Genomic DNA, 20,769 nt, shown 5'->3' on the forward strand with positions numbered 1-20,769 from the left:
CAATCCCTAAAATCCTAGCCGTGGCCTGGATCACTGAAGTGGTCCTATAGGGTAGGCAGACTTGCCCAGGCCCCTGGAAGCCTGCCCCACCCAGCCCTGAAAGTACTTGCTGCCCACAGTCCCAGCTCCCTGCCTTCCGCCCCACATGGAGTGAGCAGCAGGAGGCTGGTGTGGAAACCCCGTCTAGACGCAGCCAGTGGCCTCTTCCCAAGGAACTTTCCCAGTTGTCACCAACAAAAGTCTTCACCTCCAGAATAATCAGTTCTTTAAAAGAAAAAACTCACAAATAACAAAAAATAAAAATAGGCCCGTTTCACAGAACATGCTGCCCCTTCCCAGTGGACCTGCTACCTGGAGACCTCAGACAGGAAGCCACGGGTTGGAGAACTTCTGGCCCCATTTATTGTATGGGCGCCTATTTTTGTCCTGAGGGAGGAAGCACTTGGGGGTGGGGAGGTGGCTGGGGAGGGAAGGGGGCTCTCGTTTGTAAGCCCCTATCCTTGATGGCTGCTATAGCGTCTTGGGCCAGCAGGGATTGGGGAGGCCACCACAAACCTGTCTGATTTAAAAAGAAGAAAAAAATATTTCTTTCTCTTTCAAAGCTGTCAGTAGAGGCTTTTCTCTTTTTTTCTTTCCATTTTTACTGCTTTCAGCAGTAGAGAGAAAAACAGAGATATCCACTTTCTTGGTCTTGCTTATTAAGGAAATGACATTCACCCCTAACTTGCCGTACGTGACTACCGTCTCCTGGAATCAGAAAATGTTTTTCCAGCACCTCTTCCTCCTCATCGTCCCTCCTTAGAAAGAGGTACCAGAGGAGTCAGGCTGTCTGGATTCCAATCCCTTCTCTCCCAACTGTGTGATTTGAGGCAAGGTATTTGAGCTCAGTTCTCCAATCTGTAAAATAATAATATAATAAACATTTCCCAGAGTACTTGTGAGACTTCAGAGATGGTCTACGCAGCCTGCAGCTCAGTCAGCGCTCAAGTCATGGTAGCCTCTGTGGCGGAGGCACAAGTTCTGGACTAAGGTGTTGGGTGGGAGTCCCTCTGGGGCAGGAGCAAGTCACTCAACCCATATTTAATGAGCCCCTGGATGTGCCCCAGGGGAACGTACACTCCACTGGGAGAATACAGACGCAAAAGAAAGAAAGTGAACATGCGACAGGCACTGCGGGGAAGAATCGAGTGATGATTCTCGAGTGACAACGGGGATAGGGAGTGTTCACAAGCCCTTACTGAGAAGATTACATCTGACCAAAGACATCGGTCTGGAAAGTGACGTCAATAACAGTATGTGCTCCATGGGACAACGTGAGGGTAAGATTAGAAAAAGCAAGGACCTCCTCAGTTCCTGGAACATGGAAAGCACTCCGTGAATGTTCGCTAGTGTTACTGTTGGTGCGTTATGCTCCTTGTTGGATTTTCACTAAGGGGACATTAGGAGGTACCAGTCCCTGTACTTAAACTCAGTCCATCATGGCTATAAGACAATGCCTGGGACACAGAGAGATGCCTGATCCGTACTGGAGGCCTGAGTGAATAAGGTCAGACCTCACCTCCGTGGGACCACGGAGTGACATGGAGCAACACTTGTTGCGGTGCACAGGGCCTGGGGAGGCGAGGTGGGGCATGGTTTTCAGGACTCTGTTCCTGGGTGTCTCATGGCACTTTAATAATCCTCATGCCTGTGAGTTAGCATGTCCTAGAAGTTTCCAGAAGACGTGGCAATAGCTAACACAGCCATAGGGAACAATAAAGTCACTCCTTCCCATCTGGAGGGCTGGGAACCTGGCTACAGCAGCGGCTTCAACCCCAGCGTGGGGCAGCCCCAGCCTCCGGCCCAAGACCCCCGTTACCAAACAGCAGCAGCGCCACCTGCTGGGGAAGTCAGGCCATTCCTTATCAGCCACCATTTTCACTCCTCCAGGAGTGAGGGACACCTGGGTGTCATTTCATGGGGCCATGATTTTCATTTTGAAAGTTCATTTGCCCCTCGAATTCTTTAGAGAGCTGCGGGGGGTTGGGGAGATTTCTCTGGTATCATCTGGGGCCAAGCAGAGGAACAAGGTATTAATCCTTTTGACCCCAACTCTCACTGTCCCTTCCTTTAGCCATCTTCCGTGTGAAGGCTGGACTTGGACACAGGCTCAGGAGGCCAGAAAGCCACTTTCCTTCCCCTGGGTCTTCTGGGGACCCTCAGTGGGGAGTGCTTTGAGCAAATCCCTAAGGCCAGAAATCCCACTTGACCAGGTGGCGTCCACTGTTCAGTGTGGGCACTAAGCCCCCTTCCCAGCAAAGGGCTCCCGAGTCACACGCTCTGGAGAGGTCAGCAATGTGGGGGCAGGGGAGCCGACTCTGCTAGGTCAGAGCCATCTAATGACTAACAGCCAACAGACACAGGATTTGGTTTTGAAATTTCCTAACAGAAAGGCAAAAAGAGAAGTCAGTGGGCTACGTAGTTCCTATTGTCAGACCAAAGACGCAGACATCATGTTTGTCTGGGAGAATTCAAGAATAATGACCAAAATATGTCCTGATAGAAAGCCCTGGGCAAGACACTGGTTAATTCAACAATGTCTTTCAATGGAGTATTGTACATGACACAAAAGCACCAGGCCAGTGTGTGGGATAAGGAGGTGGCATTTCCGCAATGCCAAGGGCCCTGTGCCCGGGAACCTGAGGAAATCTAATGCTCACCTACGGGCCATCTAGGGTGCAGGGGCAACATGCCCGTTAGACCGTCTTTCTCACGCTGGTCGCACCGAGTTCACACACATGGAGAAATTGCTCCCCAAGTCACACTTCAGGGTAAAGGGGTCCTGGGGGAGGAGGCGCCAGGGGGTGGTCTCAGACCAGAGATGAGGTGAAGGATATGCAATTCAGATTTCACCCTTCGCCCCTTGCCTTCACACAGAACTTGGTCAAGTTAACTCGGAACTTAATCAAGTTAACTCAGAACTTAGTCAAGTTAATTCAGAACTTAGTAAGTTAACTTGGCTTAGTCTATGGATTACAGATTATGCAGCTCCATCTCCCCACCTAGCCAGCCCCCATCCTTCCAAGGGCGGAAGCCAACACTTTGTAACGCCCCCAGCCCCACTCCAGTGGGTGTCCCCATGCAGCCCCGTGCCGCTGCCCTCTTGGAAGCAGTGTGTTCCCAGGGGTCCAAGGGGAGGGCGGGCCCTCTGGAGGAATGTCATGCCTTGGCCAAGCAGGGGACACGTGGCCCAACGGGAGCTTCCCTACCCCTTAGTGTGGCTACCTCTTGCACCGCCCCATCCTCTCCCTTGCTGCAGGGAGGAAGGGCCTGGGCATTGAGTGGGGTCATTTTCAGGACACTGTGCATGTGCTGACCAGGGGGCACGGCCGGTGAAGACGCCTTTGGCTGCTGGCTCTGGGACCAGGGGACTTCCCACAGCAAACGCCAGGCTGGAGCCTGCAGAGCGGTGCGCTGGTGCCCTCTAGTGGGAGCACACTGCCATACAGCCACCTATCCCGGCGGGGCCTCAACTCCAGCAGTCCCCAACACTGGGGCCACACTCAGAGCAGGACTGTTAATGATGGGCCTGGGCTGTCCACATCACTGCCAGAGTGGTAGCCTGGCCAATACCTCTACTCCTGTGATAGAGATGCCAAAAATGCCACCAGGACACCAGACTTGTGGATGGCATTTGGGGTTCCCCCAGAACCACAGTCTGAGTCCAGGTGTGTGTCTCAGTGTCTGCCCTGCCCTATGGCTTCAACACTCAGAACCAAGATTGAACCCGGAATCCATGGCCCTGTACTCAGAGCCTGCTGCTGTTCCCCACCTCCCGCCTCCCCCGCCACCACCTCCCCACTACCCCATCATTGGAGAGCAATGCCAGTCTCAACTCGCCTGAGGCTGCCATGGTGTGGAAGGTCATGCCTTGGTGTGGATGTCATAAAACCTGGCTATTGGCTAGCTCCTATCCCAGTGTACCTGCTCCTCTCCCTCCAGCCACCAGTGTGGGAAGACCTTGGAGCCAGTTAACACCACCAATAGACCCTTACTTAACTAGCTCACTAAATGCCTTTGCAGAGTGTAGAACTATTCCTGACAGCAGGAGTTCACAGAGGTACAGGTGAGCCCTGGACACAGACACCTACTGTCTACCCTGTTGCCCCCCACATCTGTGGTGGGGCTCCAAGGGCCTGAGTCCAGCAGCCCCAGAGATGAAGTTCCCTGAAGTCAGCACTGCAGTGAGACTCACCTCTGGATTCATTGCCAGCTGTGGAAACATGGCCAGGTGGGGTCACCAGGAATAGGGGCCTTGGCTTTGGCTGGAGAGGAGCTTAGCCAGACACCTAGGTGTCAGCATCTGACCCCCAATGGAGGCATCACCTGCTAAGACCACTCACTGTGGCATGCACTCCGTGTGTGACCCACTGAGAGATAAGCTAGGGCTCCCAGGAGATCAACAGGCATTCAGTGTGGGGGCCAGTGGGGCCCTCTGCTTTGTACTCAGCCACACATTCACGCCCCAGACTGGAGGAGCTGCAGCGCACAGGGGAGGAAGGTGGGGTGTGCTGGGAGAGGACCCAGACTTCGCCCTACAGGGACTGTGACCTGGGCAAGGCACCAGGCGCCTGCTCAGGCATTTACAGCTTTGAATGCAGTGTGGTAATCTGTGCATGTCTTATTTCCCCTACTAGGCTGTACCTCTCTTGGGGAACTGTATCTTATGCAATCAATTCTCTCTCTCTAAAAGGCTAGGGCAGAGCACTGGTCCATGAAGATGAGTTACGTGAGCAAGTGAAGGAAAGAGGAAGATTTGGCAGAGTCACTTGCAGCTCACAGAACAGCCATGTGCTCCCTTTCTTCCCGCTCCCGTGCAGGAGTGTCAGCCCTTGCAGTTGGGGCGGGGGCATGTGACTAGTTCTGTCCAGTGGGCTGTGAGTGGGGCTGATATTTCTGGGCCAAAGCATTTAAGACCTAGAGCAGGGATGTCCAATCTTTTGGCTTCCCTGGGCCACACTGAAAGAATTGTCTTGGGCCACACATAAAATACACTAATGATAGCGGATGAGCTAAAACAAAAAAGTGTAAAATACCTCATAATGTTTTAAGAAAGTTTACAAATTTGTTTTGGGCCATATTCAAAGCCATCCTGGGCCATATGTTGGCCAAGCTTGACCTAGAACATGACCCTCCAGCTCTCTTTGCCCCTGCCAGGGCCGCCTGGATACCATGGATTAAGATGGCAGGGCCACAGAACGCAATCCACCTGGACCCTGGAGTCCCCAAGGAGCTGCCCTGGAGGCCAGCTTGGCCCTCAGTAGAATTTCAGAAAATTAGAGATAAAATTCTGTGTGTGATGCCACTGAGATGTGGGGGTTTGTTTAGTATCATACCATGGCCTATAGTGTCCTAATACAGGAGACAATGGAAAAATCCTATTCTCTTAAAAAAAAAATGTGCCTCAGAAATCACACCAAGAAGAGCAAAACCAGGTTCATGCTGAATTTCTGCTGGGAAGCGGTGGGAGAAACAGAGGCAGAGGGATGACTGAATGTCAAGACAGACACAAATCCTGCCTTTCTTGTACACTCTAGACAACACAACAGCGCATCTAGAAAGGAGGTTATTCAGCAGCATTCACTCTAGAGCGCCTGGTGCTGGGGCTAGGAGGCTGAAGGAAACGGCCCAGCCCTCAGGCAGCCCACAGTCCAGGAAGGGAGTCTGGCCGTTACATAAGCAGGTGTGATGTGATGGGAGCCACGCCACAGGGATGGGGGCAGGAGCTCTGGGGAAATGGCAGATGGACGCTGGACTCTGTCCTGTGCATCTGAGAGGGTATCAGGGGAGGTGTCCTGAGTCAGGAAAAGGACAGGCAGAGAATGGATGAGTGAGATTTTAGGCAGAGGGAACCTCCGGCCCATGAGAAAGCAAGGAGAGATGGAAGAACAGAATAGATCGGGAGGGGGACTGACAGGGCCACAGGATGGCAGGGGGAGCCCAGGACAGAGGCCGGGCAAGGGTGCTGAGAACATCACAAAGCCTCCTGCCTGCTAAAGAGTCCAAACAGGGACAGAAGGGGCCGGAGATGGGGGTCTGGGCCTCTGTGGGTTGAGAAGATGCTGGGTACACAGCTGGTAGGATCTTTATGCCCCTTCTTCCGGGGTGCAGAAGTGGAGGGCAGGTAGGCAATGGGCTTCATGCCAACCTCCCTTTGTCACCCTCTTTCCTTCTTGCCTCCAGGTGGGGAGGGGAGGTCAACCCTGATTTTTGTCTAAGAAAGTCTCTAGGAAGCCCGTCTATCTCTGTACAGGCTCAAGACTCTCACAGGAGGGCTGGAGGTCCCCAGGCTAGAGGTCGGCTTTCCCTCCCATTTGGGGGCCTTCAGCCGGATGCACAATATCTCTGAGGTGGATCTGGAAGTAGGAGGATGTTTTCGGTGGTCACTGTGCCTGCCCCTCTCCAATGACTGCCATTCAGTGGTAGAGGCCAGGAGTCCTAAATACCCCACATTGCATTGGACACATCCATACTATTAGGTGTTGTCCCCACCACATATGCTAATAGCTAGGCCAGCTGACCCTTAGGACCCAAGGCCAGACGAGTGAACCAGCCAGCCCTATTTATGAGGGGCTTTGAAGAACACTAGGAACAGAAAAGTCATCCCATTGTGCTCTCATGGGACCACAAATTCCTCAAACACCAGAGGTCTGTGTTTGGTGATCAAGAAGCCGTCCACCTTGTCCTAAGGGTACCCATGTGAACTGCAGATCCCCCAAGGGGTGGTCAAGCCAGGAGCATTATCAGCCAGGACTTTTACGTTTTCAACTCTTGCTGATAATTGGAATTTCCTACAATGCTTTAAAAACACAGATTCTAGCCGGACACAGTGGCTCATGCCTGTAATCCCAATACTTTGGGAGGCTGAGGTGGGCAGATCACTTGAGGTCAGGAGTTCAAGACCAGCCTGGCCAAGATGGTGAAACTCCATCTCTACTAAAAATACAAAAATTAGCTGGGCGTGGTGGTGGGCACCTGTGGCCCAGCTACTTGGGAGGCCAAAGCACGAGAATCGCTTGTACCTGGGAGGTGGAGGTTGCAATGATCCAAGATGTGCCACTGTACTCCAGCCTGGGTGCCAGAGATTCTGTCTCAAAAAAAAAAAAAAAAAAGAAAAGAAAAGAAAAGAAGAAAAGAAAGAAATGCAGATTCTTGGGTGTGATTCAGTGAGTGTGGTCTCCAGACTCCAGGAGCCCCCCATGATTCCTGCCTTCGGGGATTCACACGTCTGTGTAGGCCCTTCCCATATTGTACCAGGGTTGGTCTGTGCAAAGGACATACAGCAAATGGCAGCGTGAAGCTCTCTCACTTCTGAGATGAGGCTATCAATGAGTGTGACTTCTGCAATGGAATCTTCTCTCTCCCCATCACCACTTGCTTTGGGGAAAGCCAGCTGCCATATTCTGAGGGCACTCAAGCAGCTTATACAGAAGATCTGGTGTCAAGGAAGCTAGGGAGGAACCCAGGCCTCCTGTCCCCAGCCAGGGAGGAACTGAGGCCTCCTGCCCTCAGACACAGGAGGGGGTCTTCCAGCCCAGGTGTGCCTTCTGATGGTGGCATCCCTGGTCATCAGCTTGACTGCAAACTCATGAGAGACCTTGAGCCTGATCCACCAGCTAAGCTGCTCCCAGAAAGTGTGTATAACTGTTTATTGTTTTAAGCTGTGAAGTTTTGTGCAATTTGTTACACAACAGTAAATGAGGAATACAGTGGGCAGACAGTGTAGATTTCAGTGCTTCCCAGGCAGTTCCGATGTGCAGCTGAGCTCCAGCACCGTGGCCAGCAGATTCATCCACTGATAGTTCACTGAGGGCAAAGCACATCCAAAGTGTGTGTCATGGAAACGTGTGGTGTGTGTATGTGTGCTGTGTGTATATGGGTGTATATGTGTGTGACATATGTGTGTGCATGTGTGGTGTATGTATGTATGTGTGCATAGGATGTGAGGGGATGTGTGTGATGTGTACGTGTGTGTATGTACATGTGTGGTGTGTGGTACGTGCAGTATATATGTGTACATGTGTGGTATGTAATGTGTATGTTTGATGTGTGTGGTATTTGTACGTGTGTACGTGTGTGATAGATGATGTGTAATGAGTGTGTGTGTGTGCACACAAATATCAAAGCCCTTCTGCTCCAGCCTGACAGTGGAGACGCTGGGTGAAGGCCTCCACTACCAGCCACCCCTAAGAGCTTAGCATAACATGTGGGCCCTGGAGAGCCCAGAATTCTCACTGATTTACCATTCCTTGAAAAAAACAAAAAAAAGAAAACTCTAGAATGTGAAACCTCAGAGGGATCTTAGTCTGATGATGTTCAAAATATGTTCAGCAGTAGAATTGTTTCTCCACATGAAACCATGTTAGTATCCTGATTTAGGGGCACCAGCCAAACAGTTCTGGGTGGGCCCAAGTCGGGGCCCCTGGAGCTTGCTGCTTCCGCCTCCCCACTCCCCATAGCAGCACCCGGGGCACCCCAGGAGAACCTTGAGGGCTTCACAGATTGCAGACCTCTGATCTAATACAACTGTGTCAATATACTGATGAGTAAACCGAGACCCACAGAGGAGAGATCACATGCACGGCTCTGGCAGATGTCTAGAAGTGGATTCTTCTGACCTCTAGTCCAATCTGTTTCCATTGCCTGGAAGGCCGCACAGGAGAAGAATGAACCAGGGCCTTGGTAACCCATGAACCATGGTTCATCATCCGAGCTTTTGACCAGCAGAAATGCCCTCTTCACCAAGAAACACCTCACCTGGGGGTAGGGGCAGGAAATCACCCCCTCCTCCCTCTTCTTAACAGAGCGGGCCCCCCATAGCCTGGTCCACCCTCAGAAGGTGGGGCTTGACTGGCAGTGTTGAGTCCTGGGAATAACTACAGCAGAGGCCAGCACAGCACCCACTGTGCGCTGGGCGTCACCCTCAGCCCTCAAGTGAATGAATGTGCTTGATCTTTCCAGCCCCCCTATAAAGTAGATACGGTTATTTCCCTCATCTTACAGAGGAGGAAACTGAGGCAGAGTGAGAATAAGTAACTAGCCCAAGACTCCTGGGCTAGTCAGTGGCAGGGCTGGGATTCCACGGGGTCCATGCGTGGGTCCAGACACCAAGCCCTTGACTGCCAACCTCCCACCCAGCCAGTAGCCCAGCTCTCCTTTCTCTTCTGAGCAGGAACCAAAGGTCCTCCATTTTGTACCCTAGAGGAATGAGGAAACAGTCACCAAGCAACACAAAATGTCAGATCTGCTACTTTTCCAGCCACGACTCCCAAGCTTCTGGCTCAAAGGGCACCAAGTGGTCAATACCCAACCTAATGCAGGGGGCATCTGGTTTCTCACCTAGATCGGGGTCTCTCAAATGTACTTCTTCTATCAATGATGAATGCTCTTGGCATTTAGAAATGGAGTGATAAGGTGGTCACTTCCTAGTACCTCACCCTTTTTTCTCTCGCGTCAAGGCTGGCTTTCCATTAGCAGTGATAATTTAATACAGATCCAGCCCAGAGGGTGTTTCACGAGCTGATACTCTGCCTGTGGCTTACACATCACAGCCTTGGCCCTACTGATTGATTCTTTTTCCTGTCAAATTTATAGGAAAGTGCAAGAACTGTACAAAGAACATCCACGTCCTCCTCAACTGTTAACACCTCCCCATGTTTGCCCTCTCTCTCCCTCTGTGTCTACATACCATTATCATCAATCTCTTTCTAAACCATTTGAGAAGACACTGCAGACACCAGGCCTATATCCCTCAAACATCATAGTGCATATTTCTCAAAGTCAAGCACACTCGCCCACATGACCATCACACTGCCTCCAAGTCGGGAAACTGACGTCGAAGCAACACTGTCCCACCCACAGACCCAATCGCATTCTCCAACTGTACTAACAAGGTCAGGGTTTCCTTCTGGTCCAGGATTTCAGCAAGGAACACATGTTGTATTTAGTCATTTGCCTCTTCAGTCTCCTACAATCTGGAAGACTTCCTCAGTCTTTCCCTGTCTTCTGTGTCCAGGCAGTTATAGAGAGTGGTCCTTGCACTGCTTTCCAAACAACCAGACTCAGGCTGTTCTTTCTTGGAAGGAAAATCCAAGAAACGATGTTGGGTTTTCTGTGTGGCACATCAGGGAGACACAGTGTTCACCCATCCCATCACTAATGATGTTCCCTTGATCACCTGGTCACGCTGGGGCCTGCCAGGTTTCTCCACAATAAAGTCATCATATTTCTCTTTGTAATGAGGTGACCTCTATGTGTGCCCCAGTTCATTTCCTGGAAAGTTTCCAGTCTGCAACACAGGGAGGGCAGTCCAGGGCCCGGTTGTCTCAATGAGCTAAGATGACCAGGTTCAAAATCCATGGAGTCCAAGACAATTTGATTTGCAAGGCAGAGGACTAGAGAGGAGAGACCAACATACAGAGAGAAATCCAGAAATCTTAGCCTCTCAAGTCTTTGGCTGAGTATTAATTTGTCCATGTGTAAGGAAACTTTCGAGGCAAGGAATAGATAGAACAATCCACTGAGATCACACAGGGCTGAAAATAAGTTTGTGTTTCTCCAGCCAGAGGGGAAACACCTTCTAATACACAGAGCATTGGATGGCAATCTCAGAAGGGTATTTATTCAGCAGTGGAGCAAAATTTGCCCTACACTAAAGTCTTCCCACCCTAACAAAGCTTAAGAGCAAGTCTTGAAAGGATCAAACTGTTTTTATGTAACTTAACTGTGATCCAGAACAAAACCCAAAATATGTAAAGGGATACAAAAAAAATTAGCACCCAGTAATGTAAAGGTTCTAACATCTGATATTTAACATCAAATTACCAAGCATGTAAAAAAAGGTATGGCCCATAACCAAGAGACAAATCAATCAATAGAAATAGACTCAGAGATTGTATGGATGAGAGAAGTAGTAGAGAAGGACTTAAAACAGCTATTGGGAATAGGTTCTATATACTCCAGAAGAGAAAGCATGAGGAAGGGAAGATATACATATACATTTTTTAAAAAGCCCACAATGACCTTCTGGAGATAAAAACTACAATATGTGAAATGAAAAATATACTGAACGGGATTATTAGTAGATTTCACACTGGAATAAAAGATTAGTGAACTTGAAGACATAGCAATAAAAACTATCCAAAATGAAACACAGAGAGTAAAGAAAGACTTTTAAAAACCAAGCAGAGCTTTGGTGAGCCATGGGAAAAGATTAAGAAGCACAGAATACATATAATTGGAACCCCAGGGTTGAGGGAAAGTGGAAGGAATAGTGGCTGAAAATTTTCCAAATTTGATGAAACTATAAACCTACAGATCCAAGAAACTCAATAAATCCCACGTGGGAGAAACATGAAGAAAACCTGCACACCAAGGCACATCATAATCAAATAGTTGAGGTCTTAACTGTATGCTGTATTGTCTCTCATTGATAGGCCCAAGACATGAACAGAGAAGAAACAAAATGGCAAAGGCACCAGGAAGAGATGAATGGTTTTAGGTAAAATAGCAAGAGAAGAATCAGGAGAGAAGGGAAGGGTGGCACAGTGGAGTGTGGTGGCAGGTCATGGTCACTGGCAGTGGCAGGATCAGTCACTGCGGAGGGTCCACTGCTTTGACACCCCTGCAGCAGGCCCAGTCTCATTCCTGAGAGCAGCTAGACTCTGCTGTTTCCACCAAAAGTCCAGCACTATAAGCATCTAGAGACCTGGATTCACTGAGTGAATCCTCTTTGTCCTGGAACCTGGCCCTGATTCCAGGAAAGAGGCCAATCAATAAAAAAAGAGCAAGCATAGTAGACACCTGGAGGCCAGCAGGGCAAGTCCACTGTTCAAAAGTCTAAAGACAGCCCCAGCCACATGAGAATCTCTTCCAGGCATGCCAGTCCCACCTGAACACACCACAGGACACTTCACCTGCAGAGAGGCTTCAGGCCAAGGGACAAAAACTTCCAAGTTCACTGAGTTGCCAGGGCATGGTCTATTTAATCTCTAGGGCACATCAGGCCTGCCACCAGGGCCTGCAACATCACCGAGTAGGCTGTCACACACACTATCACAATGGGACACCCTGGAGAATGGCAGGTAGCCAACCCCGCCTACCTGTTACTACCATACAGGCGGTTACACCCCTTGCTGGAACAAGGGGCCAGAAGGAGTGCTTCGGTTAGGTCCTGTCCAGGAAGAGGATCAAGACTCCAGGGGTGGGTAGGCTGTTAGAGAACATGCCCCTCTACCTACCTGCCAGGCTGGAAGGACCTTCTCGATGTCATTCAGGTTGATGCCATCCCCATCTTCCAGCTTCCCTTTGCCACACCTGGACCAGAAAAGACAGAAAGGCATTGGAAAGATGGCTCATTCATGCCTCCTGTCCCATCCGGCCAGCAGGAGAGGAGGGACAGTCAGCAGATACCTGGTGCTGCCCACCCTCAAGCCCTGCAGAATCAGTGTCCCACCTAGAGGAAACAGCCCTAGAGATGGTGGCTGGGGGTAGGGGTGGGGGGCTCCTCCCCTAATGCAACAACCAACCTGGAGGGAGGTGGGAGAGGAACCAGAGTTCCCCTTGATCCTTCCAGAAAGAGAAGCTAAGCTCCTTACTCATCAACAACACCTGTCAAAGCCCATCCACCTTGCCCCATTACACCGGACAGAAGATCAGTGGACAGAGACACCAAGCAACTTTCTCAAGGTCACACAGGCTGGTAGGGCCTAGCAGAAAACCCAGCAGGGCTTCCTTCCTTCTTAGCTTGACTCTGGGTCAGTCCAGCAGGCCCACTCAGATAGTCTACGCTTTGTCTTCATGTCCTCTGTAAGTGGGTGTGCCTGCGGGCCAGAGAGGCTGGCACCAACTCCCTGGCCAGAGGTCTGAATCTTTGGCATATTTAAGAGTGCAGATTCCGAAACCAGACTCCCAGGGTTTGAATCCCCACAGCATCCCTTACCAACTGGAGACCCTGTATAAGTTGTTTAACCTCTCTGTACTCATGTCATCAAATGAGTTTCCTCATTTGTTCAATGGGGATGATAGTGTCTAACATCTTAAGGTGGCTGGAGGATTAAATTAATTAACGTATCTGGAGCGCTTAGATGCTTAGAACTGTGACAGCACACAGTAAATAGTACATATACACACACATATACACATATATAGCCTAGCTTATACATATATAAAATGCTTAGCTTGTTTATGTTTATATATATGTGTGTATATTACTTGTGTATTATTACCTGTATTTACCATTAAATATATCTTAAACATACACACATATGTTTAATGGTAAATACTGGTAATAACAACAAAATTATAATAAAATAAATAATGAAGTAAATATATTACTACTACTATGACTACTTTCATTACCGCTAATATTGTTGCTGTTATTTGGGCAGAGGCAGGAAGGTGATTAATTAAGGACATAGATTCTGGAGCCAACTCAGCCTCATGCAAATTACTCAATTTCTGGGTCTCCTAGTTGCTTCATCTATTGAAATGAAGATGATAACAGTTCCTCCCTCTCTGGGTGGTGATAAGTTTTAAATAAATGAGGCAAGCACTTAGAACAGGGGCTGGAGCATGGCCAGTGCATAGTAAGTATTGTCCGTTACAATTATTACTGGTATTGACTGAGGAATGGTGAGAGAGGTCCTATGAGATGGGTCATTTTCCAGCGGCAGAGTTCATGCGAATCACACATTTCAGAATAACTAGTTCATTGTCTAAATATTTACCAAGCATCTCTTCTGTTTTGGGCCTTGTGAACAAAAACAAATCAGTTTTGGTTCCTGCCCTCAGTGGATGGCTCTTAGAACAAATCCTAAACTCCTCTAACAGGGCTGGGTGCCTGAGCACCATTAGAGGGCAGCACGAGATCAGTGTCATAAAAGTCCTATGGCCAGAGGCGCCCTGGAACCCAGAGGAGGAGAAACTGGCTGCAAACACCAGCAAAGGCCTGCGTGGAAGAGAAGAACAGGGGGCTGACCCAAGCCCCATTTGATGGCTCATTTCTCCATTCACCAAACGCTTCTGTGCCAGGCTCCGGACAGGGTCTGGGACCCAGGTGTAAACGGTGCACACAACTGGCCCTCTCGGTGTCTGGTGGGATAATCAGCCCCTGCAGTACAGCAGCCAGTGCCCATCGGGGGCAGGAGAGCAATGCAGAAACCCCAAGGAGCAGCGTCTAAAACTGTCTTGGGCGAGGGGCGGTGGGAGGAAGGTGAGAGGTGAGCTGGCCAAGCACAGGGAATTCGGGAGGATGTCCCAGGTGGATGTGGCGCAGGCAAAGGCCTGGAGTTAGGGGCGTGTGTGGTGCCAGTTTGCTGTGGCTGGAGCATGTCGGGGGTGGGTCAGGGTGCAAGGGGTAGGCAAAGGGCATGGTGGAGCTGGGGTGGGGAATAGTGTGCAAGGTATAACAGGCATGAGGGAAAAGAGAAAACATTTCCCCCGGCCCCCGGCTGTCCCCACAACTGTGATGTGCTGGGGCAACCGGCGAGCAGGTGGAGAAAGGCCTGGAACATCCAACATCTCTTAACTCATCAATCTGCCTGGTGCAGACAGGCTGGCCTGTGAAAGCACCAACTGTGTGTAGTCATCTGTGTTCTGCACCCGCCTGGGCCATAGGGGAGGAGGGCACTAGGGACTTGGCTTGACTAGAACGACTGACACCACCTCCCCAGTGTCTCCTGTGGGTAAAACACACCTCAGGACTCTGCCACATGTGCTGAGTTCCGAGCACACGCTGGGCACCAGCCTAGCACACTCCAAACACAGCCTTCTGTTCTCACCTCAGCTCCCTTGGGGGTGGGCAGGGGGAGGCCTGCAGGGAGGGCTTGCTGTCCCACGAAGCCTGCCCTTGTCAGGGCTCAGATCTCCCTGGAGACCTGCAGATTTGGAGGGCGGAAGGTGGCTACAGACCAGCTGAGTCACTGCTGCCAACAGGGTTTCCAAGGCAACAGCCTTCCCTGATTTCTGTCCCTCCATGGAAACGCAGGCTGCAGTGAGACTTGGCAACTGAGTGGTACCTGCATCCCAGGGAGGCTGCAGTGGCTGGCGTGTGGAACGTGTCACCACCACAACAGGACTCTAAGGGGGACACAGTTCCTGGTCTGGCCATGAGGTGGCCACAGACACTGCATTCAGACTCCCTGGGAACCTGGGAGTGACAGGCTTTGGCTAGTGAGCCAGAGGTCCATGGGAGATCCCAGGTGACTCTCAGCAAATCTGGAGGCTACTGGTGAGAGACTGAGACTGGCCGAGGAATTCAGGCCCACAGCTGGTGACACAGGTGTGGCTGGTTACTCTGGCTTCAGAAGGGACAAAGTCCCTCGGCATAAGGGGAATTCCTCTCCTTCATAGTCATTCATCACTTTTTTTGCTAGGAAGTTAGTTCATTTCTGGGGACTGGTGAGACACCTTTGGCAAGCTAGGCTTCAACATGCAGGCCCCATTGGGCACCTGTAGTCAATGAGGCAGCACCATCGCTTCGATCCCCCCAGGCCTTTGATCCACCCAGGCCACTGACTTCATCAGCTGTGTGCTCCTGGGGCACACAGGAGAGACTGGAGCTGCCCAGGCAAGTCTCCCTCCTGAAGCCTTTCCCAGATGGTTCAACCTGTAAAGTGCTCTCCTTTCTAACCCCTTTTGCATTGAGTTTATTTATCCCTGCACCAGGCATCACACTTTATACTTCTTAGTGTCTATGTCTACACTGCAGAGTCTAGTCTGTATGTCTACACTGCATAGTCTAGTCTTTCTTCCCCTACACAGTCTCCATCATGAATGGGTTCATGTCTCCTTTTCCCAGTAGATTGAACAGTCCTTCTGGGCAGGGACTATATTGTATACTCGTGAGTGTGTGTGTGTGTGTGTGTGTGTGTGTACTTTCCTGGCACCCAGAACCATGCAGGGACCCAGCAGGTCTAGTGACAGACTGGCTACACTGAACTTGAGAAAAGCAAAATCCTGCTCCTATTCCTGTAGAATACCCGAGCTCCACTGCACTGCTACAACAGGACACAGGGCAAGCATCACCTTTGCTCACAACCCCTTCCTGAAGGTGACCCGCTGAATAAGGTAGGTAAGGCCATCCTTCCTAAGCACAGAAGTGTGGAGGCCCAGCCCTGGGCAGCTCAGCAGCCTGGAAGGAGCATGGCCTCCCTGCAACTGAATGAGTGGTCTGAGCAGGCAGTGGGCAGGGTGGATGGGATAAGGCAGGGTTGGGAGCCTCGCGGCTGTGTCTCTCCTATGCTCCATCTTAACTGGTGCCTCCACGCACAAAGCCATCTCTCCCTCGTCATCCAAAGAGAAATGGAACCCACAACAGGCAGAGAAATGAAAAAAGGAGGTGTGCGAGAGGCTGGTGTCTCCCGGGATAGTCTGATGCAAGCAATGGGCCTCTCCCCAGCAACACACACGTGTGAAAGCACACATACAAATTTGCAGAGAATTTTAAGGAGGTTAAGAATACCCTGATGTGATAAACTAGGGGTTGGACGGTGTCAAAAGGCCTGGCCTTAAATGATGGCAAGTTACTTTGCTTCTCTGAGTGTTGTTTTCCTCATCTCTAAAGTAGGAATGAGCCCATTTCTTTCCACGGGTTGTTGCTCATTACACTACAATGGGACCAGTGCTGCCAAGAGGAGAGGTTGGGTGGGACAAATATAGCAGCAGGAAGACATGTGAGATGTAGTATAGTGTCCAATAAAGTCACTAATACTTAGATCTGCAGTGAAAGGGAGACAAGAGTGAGCAGGGGAGGGCTGGAAGGAAAAGTAAGGGTCATCAGTATCATAACAAAACACAAACAAACAAAAACCAAGAAGAAAAGAAAGCACAAGCGCTGGTGGGGATGTGGAGAAATTGGAATCTCATACGTTGCTGGTATGAATGCAGAATATTCAGCTGCTATGGAACACGGTTTGACAGTTCCTCAAAGAGTTCAACAGAATTACCATATGACCCAGCAATTCCATCCCTACGTATATACCCAAGTAATTACAAGCAAGGACTCAAACAGATACAGCAGTACTTTTGACAATAACTAAAAGGTGGAAACGACCCAAGTAAGGATCGACAGATGCATGGGTAAGCAAATTGTGGTATATCCATAGAACGGAATAGTATTCAGCCATGAAAAGGAATAAAGTTCTGATACATGCTACAATGAATGAACCTCAAAAACATGCCAAGGGAAAGAGGCCAGGCCCAATAGGTCACATATGACTCCGTTTCTGTAAGTATCCAAAATAGATCAATTCATAGAAACAGAAAGCAGATTGGTGATTGCCAGGGGCTGGGGGTGGTGGTGGGATGGGGAATAATTGCCTAGTGGGTATAGGGTTTTATATTGGGATGATGAGAATGTTTCAGAACTAGATAGACATGGTAGTTGCACAACAGGGCGAGCATACTAAATGCCAGTGGATTGAACACTTTACAATGGTTAATTTTATAGTATAAGAATTCTGCCTCAATAAAAATTATATAAAACTACAAAAGAAGTAGCAGCCATTTGTTCCACAGCACTGCGTCTGGCTGGAGTCCCTGTCCTGAGGTCAGCCCAGGCCCTGACACCACTTTTGAAAGGGGAAGTCAACACTGACACACAAAGTCATAGAGGGTGAGAAAAGCCAGCGTAAAATCGGGCACGACACCGGCGGCTCCCCAAGTGTGGTCCCTGGACCAGCATCAGCACCCGCTGGGGAACTTGTTAGAAACACACATCCTCAGTCTGCGCCTACAGAATCAGAGACTCTGGGGTGGGCCTGTCCTCTGTGCCACTGCCCAGGTGATTCTGCTGCACTGGCCTGGATTACTGACAAGCAGGGCCACTGTGGGCCATCAGGAGCAGGTGGGGATGGCTTGGCTAGAGGGGGCTGGGCAGAGGGGAATGGAGGGATTCCGGGAGAAGTCAGTGAGCCCGCAACTCTGGGCCACATAGGAAGAGCATGCCGGGGCATTAGCCACCTGAGTCCCCTGTGCAGCAGAGCAGCCTCCCTGTGGAGGCGAAGACCACTCCCGTCCCCTGCCCCACCTCTCCCTGTGTAAAAGTCCCGGCACCCCTTACCCTTCGCGGTCGATGTGTGGCAGGGGCTGCTTGGGCGTGTGTCGGACTTTCCGGTGGAACTGGGTGAAGTCCAGCTTTTCCGGCTGCAGGTCCCAGGTGGCACCACTAGAGGGCGACGGAGGGTGAGAAATCGAGACAAGAGGGCAACAGCCACGTTTGGGCCAGGCTGAACCTGGCAGGGCAGACCCGCAGAAAGGGGCCGCCAGGGGCCAGGCAGGGACCCTCACTCAGCATGGAGCCCCAGGTGCCACCCCTCACTTTCATCACCCTGCCGTGGAAAGGGCATACTTATGAAACAAGTGTGGGCCAGGTGCCCATTGCACAGTGGCCTCTGCAACACCTGAGTTTCTTTTCGTGCCCACATTTGAGGAAGGCTGGGGAGAGCAAGGGGCCAAATGCTGTTCTCCAGCCTCTGACAAGTAGCTCAAAGTGACGACCCGGCCACCCTGAGGTAGATGAGGCAGGCGAGTGGGAAGCGGGGCCCAGCCTCTGCAGCCCCATCCCGAGGGCCCTCCCCATGCCTCCACTGTCTCCTCTGACACTTACCACCTCCTCTCTCCGGCCTCCTTCTTTCCACCCCATCCTTCCTACATCCCCCGCTCTGCTTCTCTCCGCCTCTTGCTCATGAACCATCAGCTTTCACTCAGCCCCCCAAGGAAGCTGGGGTCCCTGGCTGGACCTCACACCACAGGGAGGGAGGAGGAGGAGGTTACCTGAAGGAATCGAAGGTGTTGGCTGCCCAGATGTCTGTGCCCAGCATGTCCAGAGAGCTGTCTTTGCTGCCATTCTGGAAGAGATGGGGGTGAAAGGGCTGACATTAATTGCTCGGCCAGGATGCTGAGAACACGGGGCCTGGACCTGAGAGGGCAGCAGAGGCCTCCCTGTCTCCCTGGGTGGCTGGGAGGCTGGAGTGAGCACCCAAGTGAGTATGGCAGCTGGTGCACCCAGTCAGAGTCGGGGGACTGCCTGGGGGTCTTCTGGCCTCCCCCCAGGCATGCGCCCTCGTTTCACTGAGGTTTTGTAGATGTATACAGAAGGGTCCAGGCCCCTGCTGCCCCCAGCCCAAGGCTCTCTCCTCAAAGCCTCCACACCCAGCAGGGGCTCTGTACCACCCAGAGCCACCATCACCACTGCTGCCAGCCTGATGGCAGTGGCTTCTCCCCAGGCAGGGGCTCTGCAGAGTCAGGCCCACTGGGGAGCCCAAGGAGGCTGCTTTCCTTCACAGTTCAGTCCTACTCCCCAGAAGTCCCCAACCGACCAAGGCTACACCAGCGACTGGATTTCTCCAAGTCAAACTGATCCTCCAGTGTTCCCTATGTGACCCACCCAGAGACAGAAACCTCTTTACTCAGTGCAGCTTCTATGATTTGGTTTCTCTGCTCTCTGGCTGGGGAGCTCCCTGGCAAATTCTCCAACCCCCTGACCACGCGTGATGCCCTCCAGCCCTTCTTACCCCTGTAATCTGGTTTCCATCGTCACACTCTTTAAAACAATACTTCCACATCCACCCGAGCTGCACGTGTGCGTGCCGTATGACCCAGAAATTCACTCCCAGATACAAACACACAGAAATGTGCCCAGAGGCTCACCAAAACACAGGTACACAAAGTGTATACAGCAGCATCAGCCATTACAGCTCCAAACTGGAGAACACCCACATGCCTGTCATCGGCCGATTCGATAAACAAACAGTGGTACGTTCACATATTGGAGTATTACACCGCAGTGAGCACAAACAAAGTAAAACAACATGCAACAATATGAATAAATATCACAAGCATACAGGGAATAAAAGAACCCAGATGCAAAAGAGAACCAATTATGTTCAGGAACAGGCAAACTAACGAATGTATAGTGAAAGAACTCAGATAGTAACTGGAAGTGGAACCCAATCTACTTTCCAGAAAGACAGTGACAGAGAGTGAGCAGCTTTAATTAACTAGAAGGATAGGGCACAAAAACCGGAAAGGCTGGACAGTCCAGCCTCGAAGCGGAAGGGGCCAGGCACTCCAGTCCCCACAGACAGGAGGCAGGAGGTAATGAGAGCCTGGAGGAGAGGTGGAGGGCTCATGGGATCGAAGGGACAAGGGGACTCTCTGGGGAGAACCACCTGGGCTGTCTGACTCTGGGCAAGTCCCTCAGCCTTCCTGGGTCTCATTGATAACATGAGGACTGGTCCCTCCCTCTGGGTACCAGCAGCCTGCAGCCTGCAGTTCTAAGTAACTTGAAACTTCCTCATTCCAGGATGCCCTGAGAGCTTGCACAATCCTTTCCAGCAGATCACTCACATTTATTCAGAGCCGCCATGGCCTTGGGTGCTTCCTCCCCATGCCTTTCCTGTCCCATCCCCGCAATCCCCTTCGCTTCTGACCGTGGCCTGTCAACTGAGCCTTCCTCCCCTCTCGCCCTCTCCAAATGTGCCCCATCTGTCAAAGCTTGGCTCAGCCAGGAAGCGCCTCTGGCCTCCCAAACTGCAGTCACCTCGCTCTGCCCTGAACTTACCATCTGTGTGGGGGACTTACAGTAGTAGAGCCAGCCTCTTGCAGCTCTCACTTCTATTTCCTGTAGTGACCTCTCTCCCGCAGGAGATAGCGGGCCCTTGATGGCAGGGACCCCCTGGGTTCCCCAGAGCTGGAAGCTCAGTGCTCCTGACATATACTGCAAGAGAT

General features: G+C 51.1%; 1 protein-coding gene across 6 annotated transcripts in view; it reads right to left on the minus strand.

Moving 5' to 3' along the window:
* The window catches only part of CTIF (cap binding complex dependent translation initiation factor), a 336,159-nt gene that overhangs the window by 182,043 nt on the left and 133,347 nt on the right, over positions 1 to 20,769 (minus strand). For all 6 annotated transcript variants that reach the window (XR_002730748.1, XM_023207585.1, XM_023207584.1 and 3 more), the window contains 3 exons: positions 18,814 to 18,887; positions 18,101 to 18,205; positions 12,279 to 12,354 (listed from right to left, as the gene is read on the minus strand). Coding sequence is in view for 5 of the 6 variants with exons in the window: in XM_023207585.1 (XP_023063353.1) it covers positions 12,279 to 12,354; positions 18,101 to 18,205; positions 18,814 to 18,887 (255 nt within the window). In the remaining variant the exon portion in view is untranslated. The remainder of the gene's footprint in view (positions 1 to 12,278; positions 12,355 to 18,100; positions 18,206 to 18,813; positions 18,888 to 20,769) is intronic.

This window comes from Piliocolobus tephrosceles, chromosome 18 (assembly GCF_002776525.5).
Source record: "Piliocolobus tephrosceles isolate RC106 chromosome 18, ASM277652v3, whole genome shotgun sequence".
Lineage (NCBI taxonomy): Eukaryota > Metazoa > Chordata > Mammalia > Primates > Cercopithecidae > Piliocolobus > Piliocolobus tephrosceles.